Raw genomic sequence first — 10,177 nt, 5'->3', positions numbered from 1 at the left:
CAGGGGACAGACATGGACAGTGGAGGGGACAGAGAAGGACAAGGAAGTGGACAGAGATGGACAGTGGAGGGGACAAAGATGGACAGTGGAGAGGAACAGAGATAAACAGTGTAGGGGACAGAGGAGGACAGTGGAAGGGACAGAGACGGACAGAGCAGGGGACAGACATGGACAGTGGAGGGGACAGAGAAGGACAAGGAAGTGGACAGAGATGGACAGTGGAGGGGACAAAGATGGACAGTGGGGAGGAACAAAGGAGGTCAGTGGAGGGGACAGAGGAGGTCAGTGGAAGGGACAACAGAACACAGTGGAGGGGACAGAGGTGGACAGTGGAGGACAGGTGTGGACAGTGGAGGGGACAGGGGACAGCGTAGGGGATGGAGATGGACAGCAGAGTGGACAGAGGAGGTCAGTGGAGTTGACAGTGGAGGACAGTGGTGGGGTCGGAGATGGTCAGTAGAAGGGACAACAGAAGATAGTGGAGGGGACAAAGGAGGTCAGTGGAGGTGGACAGTGGAGGACAGTGGAGGGGACAGAGGAGGTAAGCCGAGGGAAACAGAGCTGGACATTGGACAGGAACAGAGGCACTGGCGGGAACAGAGCAGGACAGCGGAGGGGATGGAGGATGGCAGCAGAGGGGACAGAGATGGACCGTGGAGGGGACAGAGGGCAGTGGAGGGCACGGAGGAGGACAGTGGAGAAGACAAAGGAGGACAGCGGAGGGAAACAGGGTGGACGTTGGAGGGGACAGAAGAGGCGGACAGAGGAGGTCAGCGGAGGGGACAGAGATGGACCGTGGAGGGACGGAGGACAGCGGAGGGGAACAGAATGGCGACTGCCACCCTCTGGCCATTGAAATGCCCTGGCTCGGTGGGCTGAGGGTTCCCACGTGTTTCAGGTGGAGACCCTGCGGGAGCCGTCTCTAGCGCGGTCCACGGGGACGCGCTGGGGAGTGGGGCACGGGGCATCGCAGACTCGCCTCGGGCAGCGTGGGTGTGCGGGCAGGAGGACTGAGCGGACACGGGGCACGGCAGGGAGATGGACAGTAGGTGATGGGGAGGTGGAGCTGCGGCGCAGGGAGGGAGCTTGCGCGCCAGCGGCGGCAGCGTCAGGGCTGGGAGGAATCGCGCGGGAAGAAGAAACCCCCCACCCACCCGCGCCCCGACACGCACACCCGCCCACCCACCTGCGGGACCGCATGCGCACTGGGGAGCTGGAGGAAAGGGCTTTTGTTGGGAAAGCGGGCGGGCTGGAGGGGTCGGCGCATGCGCAGCCTGCCGAGCCGCGGGGGGTGCGCGGAGAAAAGGGGCGGGGTGGTCGGAGCTGCTGTGCTGGCAGCAGTAGGCGAGGGCGCGGCTGCGGGGTTCCTGGTGCTGAGGACGGACGCCATTGGAGCCCCAGGGAAGGTAGGGATCCAGCCCCAGGGCGCAGCGGGCCGGGGCGAGTGGAGGCTGACACGCGGCGCCCTCCCCGCGCGCCCTCCGTTCGGAGCGGAGTCCGAGCCCGAGGACGCAGAACCCGTTAGCCCCGAGGTCCACGCCGACGCCCCCGCCCCCGCGGCCGTCTCCGTCAGAGCCGGGCGCCGCGGTGCGAGCTTGGCCCCGCCGAAGCCCGCGCTGCGACCCGGTCAGCAGCTCGAGCACTGGGAGCCCGGGGGCCCCACCCCCACCCCCACCCCGGCGCGCCTAGATTACTCCAGCCCGGCTGACCGCCTGCCCCTTCCTGGAGAGCCAGTGCTGGGAGTCCAGAGCCGTCGCGCTCCATCCAGTTCCAGCCGCACCTGGGTGTCAGGCGCCCACCCCTCGCACCCCCCGGCGCTCCAGCGCGGGCCGGACCGAGACCGGAGTCCGCTGAGCCCCGCGCTGTGACCCAGCCAGAGGGTCCCCCGGGATCCAGTTTCCCGGAGCCTGGAGCCTCACGCTGCCCCCGCCTGTGTGCGCGTCCGCATCTGCCCCCCCCACCCCCCACCCCCCGCCATCCCTACCTGGACGCCTGCCCCAGCCTTCCCACTCTAGTCCTTTGTTCCCCCCGTCTTGGTGAGTCCCCTTGGTGACTCTGGGGACCCAGCCCTATGGAGAGCCCAGTGCAAATCTAGCCCCTGGGAGGGGGAGTAGGGGGAGGGGGCGGCGGGACTCCTGCACGCGGCTTTCAGGGTCCTCAAGTCCCCTCCTACATCCTTAGCCTCTGGGCGAGGGCCCTGTCCCTGACCTCGTGGGCCCAGCACACACCCACCTCCATGCAGTACTGCCCACTAGCCCGAGGATCGCCCGCCCTCCCTGGCCTCCTGGGAGATCTGCTCCCGCCTGAGCCCAGCCCCTGCCCGCACAGCTGCCTCGCCTCCCTGTCCTCCAACGCTGTGCCCTCACTCTGCTCCGCTTGGCACTCGCAGCATGGCCGAGGGAAGCTACAGCGTGCAGTCGGGGAGCTACGCTGTTGAAGACATGGAGGAAGGCAGAGGCGAAGCGGGCAGGGAGGAAGAGATGGTGGAAGGAAACGACTACGAAGAATTCGGTGCTTTTGGTGGCTATGGCGCCCTCACCAGCTTTGACATCCACCTGCTCAGAGCCTTCGGCAGCCTGGGGTCGGGCCTTCGCATCTTATCGGTGAGGCGCCCGGGCCTGGACACCTGCTTGCCCCCGGGAAGGAGGGCTGGCTGAAGGGGAGGGCCCGGTGGCCAAGGCCAGCCTCCCCCACCCTCCCAGTGGCCAAGGCCAGCTCCCTGCCACCTTCCCGCGGGTGCTCAGAGGAAGGGGGCTGGGAAGGTCCTGGGGGTGGTCGGCACTGGCTTCTGGGAGGAGGCTGGCGGGCACAGCGAGGCCTGGGTGCAAGTGTGCCAGGCTACGTGCCTCCCTTCCCCTTCTCTCTGGCCTTGCAGAACGAGCCCTGGGAACTGGAAAACCCTGTGCTGGCCCAGACCCTGGTGGAGGCTTTGCAGCTGGACCCGGAAACACTGGCCAATGAGACGGCCGCCCGTGCTGCCAACGTAGCCCGCTCTGCCGCCTCCAACCGAGCCGCTCGGGCTGCTGCCGCTGCCGCCCGCAGGTCCTTCAACCAGGTGATGGGGAACCACCGGCAGCCCACACCGCAGGCCTCGGGACGTGTGAGCCAGCCCGTGCCGGACGCCAGGGCCCCGGGGGCCGCCCCGGAAACACCTCCTGCTTCTCCGCAGATCTCCCCCCCGATGTCGGGCCCCAGCACGATGGCTGCCCCTGGGGCTCCGGCCGCCTCCTCCTCACCGTCGCCCACTGCCTCCCAGGCCCAGGAGGCTGCTGCCGAGGGCCCCAGTGCGGCCCGCACATCCTCGCAGGCCCCCAGTGCCGCCGAGACGGATGCCACCCGGGCCCCGACCGCCTTGCTGGGTCAGAATGACGTCTTTGATTTCACTCAGCCCGCAGGTGTCAGCGGCATGGCCTTCCCACGCCCCAAGAGGCCGGCCCCGGCCCAGGAAGCGGCCACAGAGGGCCCCAGCGATACGTCCGGGGGCCCCCAGGCTGCATCTGCCGGGGAGGTGGAAGCCACCCGGCCCAAGATGACCAAGTCTGGGAAGGCTCTGGCCAAGACTCGCTGGGTGGAGCCTCAGAATGTTGTGGCAGCAGCTGCGGCCAAGGCCAAGATGGCCACAAGCGCCCCTGAGCCTGAGGGTGCAGCTGCCACCGCTCAGCACAGCGCTGATCCTTGGGCCAGGATGGGAGGCAAGAGGACAAAGAAGGTGAGGTCTGCCCTCCCCACACCCCATTCCCTGTGCTCTGGGCCCTCTGCTTTTGCTGCAGGTGCTGGTGCTCGCTGCCTCTCTTCCTCCCGCCCCTCCTCTCCTCTCCTCACCTCGCCTCCTCTCCTCCCCTCCCCTCCCCTCCCCTCCCCCTGTGCCTTCCCTCCAGGGACCCCAGGCCTCAGGTCCCTGCTCCCCCAACCCCAGTCTGCTGAGCAGGTTCTGATGGGCCACACTTCCTGCGCTCAGGACTGGTGGGAGAAGAGGCCAGCCCAGGGCCTGGCATTCAGAGAGTGCACAGCACAACAGGCGTCAGGGGCCGGTTGCGCTACTCTTGTGGCCGCTGCCTGCTGAGGGTGGGGCGTGGGCCAGGCGCTCGGGCACGGGCAGCCTGGCAGCCCTGCGTCTCCCCTCTGTGCAATGATGCAGTCCAAGCACCTGGACGAGGAACACGAGAGCAGCGAGGAGGAGAGAGAGCCTGTGGCGGTCCCACAGACCTGGAGAGCGTCACAGCCGCCCCTGCCGGCGCGGGCTCAGGTGGCCCCTCGGCCCCCGATGGCCGCCACGTCTCAGATCCCGTCCAGGCACGTCCTGTGCTTGCCCCCACGCAACGTGACCCTTCTTCAGGAGAGAGTAAGGAGTCTGCGCACCCATCCCCGTATCCCCTCCTCTGCTGTGCCCGGGGCCAGTACCCTGGGGACACCCTGCCTCGGTCTCACCTCGGGCTCTTCCTCCTTTAGGCAAACAAGTTGGTGAAATACCTGATGATCAAGGACTACAAGAAGATCCCCATCAAGCGCTCAGGTAGGCAGCCTGTGCCCTGGGCCAGCCCCGATGCTGGCCACCCCTCACTCGAGTGCCCTCCCCCGCCCCCCGGCAGGCCTGGGCTGGGGTTGCCTTGCCCTGGGAGCCTCCCTGCACTGCCCTCGGCAGAGTTGCCTGTGGGGGAGCAGCCCAGGCGCCTCTGAGCCCGGCTGCTCTCTCCAACTCTGCCCTGCTGCAGACATGATGAAGGACGTCATCCGAGAATATGACGAGCACTTCCCCGAGATCATCGAGCGAGCCACCTACACGCTGGAGAAGGTGGGTCGGGCCTGGGAGCAGCTCCGGGACTTCAGAGCGCTGGCTGGCTCGGCCTGCCACACTTCCGGACCCACTGTAGTGATGCTGCTACTGGAGGGACCCGTGGCCTCTGCTCCTGCCGGACTGCCTCGCATGGCAGGAAAACACGTGCCCCCTGCCCGGGTGCCTCTCCCTGCTGCTCTCCCAGTGTCTTCCTGCCTCGTGAGGGGCGGGGGCTCCCCTGGGGCAGGACCTGCCTGTCCTCTCTCCCCCCTGACCCCACCTGCCCAGTGCTGCCCCTTGCCGAGGAAAAGCCCTACCTGTGCCTGAGCTGGCTACCTACAGGGTGCCCGGCCTGGGGCTTCCATGTCACGTCCTGCTGCCTTCCCCTCGTAGAAATTTGGGATCCACTTGAAGGAAATCGACAAGGAGGAGCACCTGTACATCCTCATATGCACGCGGGACTCTTCAGCTCGCCTCCTGGGAAAGTAAGAGGGAGACAAGGGGGCCCCTCCCCTTCCTGCCCGTGTCCCCTGGGAGACCTGGGACCCAGGTTCAGGTCCGCAGCCTAGCCCTCACGCACAGTCCTTGGTGCCCGGTGACTGCTGGGTCCAAGAGCAACAGCCTCCTGGGGTGCTGTGTTGGGGTACGGAGTGGCGGGAGTGGGCACATGCCCTGTACCGGCCCTGGGAGCTTAGAGGAAAGGAGCGGGAGTCTTCCTCCCCCATTCTGGCCCTGGCAGAGCAGAGCCTCCTGGAAGGGGCTCTTCTTGCTGAGAACGGTCCCAGCTCTAGGGAGGACAGGCGAGGCTTGCAGGTGTTTCTGCACAGTGCCCCCTGCCGTGCGTCTGTTCCTTCCTCTGCGTGTCCTCCGCAGAGCCCCGGGGGTGACTGGTCCTGCTCCAGTCTCAGGTGCAGGTGTGTCCCGTGGGAGCTGAGGAGGTGGGCCCTGAGAACAGCCGGGGAGAGTCTGCTGGGGCCAGGACAGCTCGGGAGCCGGCTTGCGATCCCGGGGGCATGTGGCCTGCAGACAGGATCCCTGTGTCTTTGCCCTCAGGACCAAGGACACCCCCAGGCTGAGTCTGCTCTTGGTGATCCTGGGCGTCATCTTCATGAACGGCAACCGCGCCAGCGAGGGTGAGTGGGCGGCCCTGCCGCCGGGAGGCTGGCCCTCGGTGCCCTCCTGGCACGCCAAAGCCTTTTCCTCGTCTCCCCTCACAGCTGTTCTCTGGGAGGCGCTCCGCAAGATGGGACTGCGCCCCGGGTACGATTGGCCTCTCGGCTCCTGCCCCTCTGTGCTGAATTCCTCCAGAAGAGATCCTGGGATTGCAATACCTGGTGGTCTGGTGCAGGGGAGGGGGCTCCCTGCATGAGGTAGGGGACAGGGGTCCTCAGCAGAGCGCATGGCGACAGCTCGCGGCCGATCAGCCCCATGTCTGCGCCGTCTCCAGCAGAGACGTCAGAGACAGAGTCGGGGCTCTCGGGCAGCACGCTCTTAGGGCACCCTGATAGGCAGCCACTGGCCCCTGCTGTGGGGCCGCGCCCCCGTGACACTGCCCTGTGGGCTGCAAGGCTCCTGCTCCCGCCAGGGAGTGCTGTGGCCCACGTGTGGGCACTGCCGCCACCGCCCCTCATGGGCTCCTTTGCTTGCCCTCAGGGTGAGGCACCCGTTCCTGGGCGACCTGAGGAAGCTCATCACTGATGACTTCGTGAAGCAGAAGTAAGTGTCGGCTGAGCCCACAGGTTACACTACACGAGAGGGGTGTGGCCTCTGGCTGCCCGTGTCAGGGGCCTGTGGTGTAGAGTTCCTGTGGGCAGTAGAGCTCTGGGCCAGTCTGGGGGACAAGAGCAGACGCGGACTGAGATGCGGCAAGGGCTGCCACAGCACCGCCCTCTCCCTGTGCACCTGCCCCAAGGGCTCACACAGGAGAGGGGCACCGAACCAAGTAGTCTGAGCCAGCCCAGGCTGGGGAGGCCTCAACCCGCTCTGCTGATTTTCAGGCCAGGGCTCACCCTCCCCATGGCCCTTGGACACTGTGGGAGTGGGCAGGGAGGCACTCACTGGGGCATGCATGTGCACAACACACCAGGGCCGCACACACGCACGCACATGCCCGCACACACACACACAGTGACAGGAATTTCCAGTGTACCTGGGGATGCTGTTCCTGGCTATTTCTTCCTCTCGGGTAGGTTTGCACCTGGGGCCTTCCCAGGGTTTGGTCTGTCTGCACAGAAAACCCTGGCGGGGTAGGGCTGGGCTCAGAGCAGTGGGCGTGCTGGTGGCTCACCTGCTGAAAGGCAGCCAACAGGAATCGGGTCATGGCGAGGAGGGGCAGCAAACCTGTGGCCTCCGTAGGAGCTCCTGACCTGTCCCTGTGCCTGCACCTGCGCCTGCGGCGCTCTCGTGTGACCCAGGGCAGTGCTGGTGTCAGAAGGCTCTGGAGGCCAGGGTCCAGGCAGGGAGTTAGGGAGGGAGCCAGGGGCTGCAGCAGGAGGAGCTGAGCTGCAGTGTATGGGTGGAAGGGGGGCCTGGGAGCTCATCACTTCAGCCACAAGGCCGCTGGACCAGAAGCCGAGCTCGTGTTGGCATCACCCTCAGGTACCTGGAGTACAAGAAGATCCCCAACAGCAGCCCCCCGGAGTATGAGTTCCTGTGGGGCCTGCGCGCCCGCCACGAGACCAGCAAGATGCGGGTGCTGAGATTCATCGCGCAGGTACGGGAGTCCCCCTGGCCGGCACCACATCCCGAGAGAACAAGGGCTGAGCCTGCCTCCTTTCTGGTTCCTGGCCTCCCTCCGCCAAGTTTCTGGGGAGGAAGCCGAGGCCGAGAAAGGTCCAAGAACTCCCAGAAGCTCGCTGCAGCCAGGAGCATGAGGGGGCAGGGAAGTCCCCAGCAGGGCCCACACAGCAGGAGCCCGATGGCTGCCTTCTGCCTTGTGCTGGTTCTCCGGGGTCGCTCGCTGCACCCTGGAGGGCGTGTGGCAGGCGGCGGCGCCCCTGTTACCGTGGCCTCTGTTTTGTGCCTCAGAACCAGAACCGAGACCCCCGGGAATGGAAGGCTCGCTTCCTGGAGGCTGTGGACGATGCCTTCAAGACGATGGACGTGGACATGGCCGAGGAGCACGCGCGGGCGCAGATGAGGGCCCAGATGAACATCGGCGACGAGGCTCTGGTCGGCCGCTGGAGCTGGGACGACATCCAGGCCGAGCTCCTGACCTGGGATGAGGACGGGGACTTTGGCGACGCCTGGGCCCGGATCCCCTTTGCCTTCTGGGCCCGCTACCACCAGTACATCCTGAACAGCAACCGTGCCAACAGGAGGGCCACGTGGCGAGCTGGCGTCAGCAGCGGCAGCAACGGTGGGGCCAGCACCAGCGTCCTAGACGGCCCCAGCACCAGCTCCACCATCCGGACCAGAAACGCCGCCCGGGTCGGCGCCAGCTTCTTCTCCTGGATCCAGTAAGATTTGTCGGGAGAGCAAGCAGGCTGTGCAGGAGCTGGGAGACCTTGGAGGGAGGCTCAGGGTGGGGGCCGCTGGCCCAGCAGTGAGCGTGGGGAGAGGTGCAGGTGGGGGTGCCGACGTCCCGTGTGGTTTCCCGCGGCGGGCTCAGCGATCGCGCCCTTGTTCCCTGCGTTGACAGACACCGTTGATGGCCTGAGCCATCTTCCTCACCAAGCCGGAGTGCCGCCTTGGATTCCTTCTTAACACAGCCCTCCCGGCGGTGGCTTTCCCTGGGGGTCGGACGTGGCCTGCAAGACGAAGCTCTCCTCGCTGCTCCTGCTTTCTCGTGTGCTTTCTCTTGTGCTTTCATGTTTTTGGTATCAGTGTTACATTAAATTTGCAGAATGAACAGGGTCGCGTCCTCCTTTGCCCGGGGGCGAGTCGCTGTAGGGGGCTGGCGAGTGAACACCCAGCTAGGCAGCGCCTCAGGGCTCTGTGTGATCAGTGACCCACCTGCGAAAAGGCCTGAGCATCGCGCTTGGGTGCAGGCAGGCGTGGCGGTGCGAGCGCCAGCTGCGGGGGGAGACCACAGGGTCTGAGTGGTCCCCACTCGGATGCCAGCAGTGCGTGTGCAGGACAGAGGGACCTGAGGACCAAGGGTGGCAGCCTCGCCCATGGCAGGGGCAGACCCGGTGCGCAGGCCCTCACCAGGAGCCGCCTCCTGCACCTGGTGTTCCAGAACCTGTGCTCCTCCAACCCACAGCAGTGCCCCGGGGCGGGGTCCTCAGCACAGTGAGGTCACGCTCCCGCGAGAGGCCCACCCTTCTGCAGGAAGAGGGAGAGTCAGGGCGCTGAAAGCACGCACACTTCCTGCACAGCCACTGCCTCCCCCATGGGCTCGGGAGCGCTTCTTTCCCACAACCATGGCTCCCCAGCGACCTGAAGGCCAGGTCCTCCCGTGTTAAAGGCAGGGAACGCGGTGGGGTCTCACAGTGTGCATGTGGAAACGCTCCACGCCCAGGCAGCCTGCACTCCTGTGGAGGACTTGGAAGCAGGGAGGGCCGGGTCCAGGGAATTGCACCACAGTGGTCACTGCTTAGGGTCACAGAGACACAGAGGAGAAGGGGATGGTCCTGTAAGTGTGTCTGCCTCCCTCTCCACAAAAGGCTCCCAGCCCAGCCAGACCCAGCTGCTGCCCCTCTCTGGGCTGTACTCACTGAGAGGCCCAGGCGACAAGGCGTGCACAGGGCCCCAGCTCAGAAGGGATTCCGGTTTTCTAGGCCTTCTCAGCAAAGCCGATCTGACTTGTGGAGCCCCCGTGAGCGTGAGAGTGCACAGAGCAGCCACCTGTGGTGGCTGCCTGGTCCCTGACACGGGTTCTGGCTGGTTCTCCAGCTCAATTGTTGGATCTGTGGGTGGACAGCAGGAGCGAGAGGAAGAAAGGAAGGGAGGCAGGGAGCACCCCTGAGGCTTGGACTGTGGGAGAGACGAGGGATGCTGGGGACCACAGCCCTGCTGTGGGAACTGCACACACAGCAGGCAGGAACCCATGGGACTCTGTGCACCCGGTTTGCCCATGCCTTGCCCAGATTCAGTAGTGGGGGGGCCTCATTATCAGCCACAGGTGTGAGATTGAGCACTGTGCAGAGGGCTTACTGAGGGTCTTGCAGAAGACCCTCCCCCTCTTGTCTGCAGGCGGGAGCACTGAGAGCCGCTGCAGTGAGGGAGGGCAGAGCAGGAGCAAGGGGGCTCTGAGGAAGGGCACAGGCGAGGTGGTGGGCCATAGGAGGGTCAGGCATGGCCACAGGGAGGCAGGCGCCTCCTCACTCAGGGCTGACAGGAAAGCAGGTGTACACACACACAGAGAGACACACACAGACGCAGAGATTTCCAAAGGAATAAGCAGGATCCACAGTTCCTGTCCAAAAGTGTTTCCTGGGACCCTTGGGAGCCCCAGGGTCC

General features: G+C 65.8%; 1 protein-coding gene and 1 non-coding gene across 2 annotated transcripts; both read left to right on the top strand.

The window, feature by feature from the left end:
* Nucleotides 1-1,302: 1,302 nt before the first annotated feature.
* LOC133753415 (melanoma-associated antigen D4) lies at nucleotides 1,303-8,619 on the top strand. The gene is made up of 13 exons (XM_062184023.1): nucleotides 1,303-1,406; nucleotides 2,390-2,603; nucleotides 2,876-3,709; nucleotides 4,139-4,342; nucleotides 4,450-4,513; nucleotides 4,713-4,792; nucleotides 5,168-5,259; nucleotides 5,828-5,907; nucleotides 5,992-6,034; nucleotides 6,428-6,490; nucleotides 7,373-7,487; nucleotides 7,802-8,232; nucleotides 8,415-8,619. The coding sequence occupies exons 2-13, from the start codon at nucleotides 2,391-2,393 to the stop codon at nucleotides 8,422-8,424; spliced, it is 2,229 nt and encodes a 742-aa protein (XP_062040007.1). The 5' UTR covers nucleotides 1,303-1,406; nucleotide 2,390; the 3' UTR covers nucleotides 8,425-8,619.
* Nucleotides 7,024-7,148, top strand: LOC133753925 (small nucleolar RNA SNORA11). Its single transcript, XR_009865155.1, has one exon. It is a non-coding gene; the product is annotated as a small nucleolar RNA SNORA11 (small nucleolar RNA).
* Nucleotides 8,620-10,177: the final 1,558 nt, after the last annotated feature.

Source organism: Lepus europaeus, chromosome X, assembly GCF_033115175.1.
Source record: "Lepus europaeus isolate LE1 chromosome X, mLepTim1.pri, whole genome shotgun sequence".
Taxonomy (NCBI): domain Eukaryota; kingdom Metazoa; phylum Chordata; class Mammalia; order Lagomorpha; family Leporidae; genus Lepus; species Lepus europaeus.
This window is presented reverse-complemented; position numbering and strand designations above follow the sequence as displayed.

What these genes read in the sequence shown, in the direction of transcription:
- LOC133753415 (XM_062184023.1), top strand. Translation starts at nt 2,391, where the DNA reads ATGGCCGAGGGAAGCTACAGCGTGCAGTCGGGGAGCTACGCTGTTGAA. An exon ending in AAGATGGGACTGCGCCCCGG is followed by an intron (nt 6,035 to 6,427) that starts GTACGATTGGCC and finishes GCTTGCCCTCAG; the next exon opens with GGTGAGGCACCCGTTCCTGG. An exon ending in GATGACTTCGTGAAGCAGAA is followed by an intron (nt 6,491 to 7,372) that starts GTAAGTGTCGGC and finishes CATCACCCTCAG; the next exon opens with GTACCTGGAGTACAAGAAGA.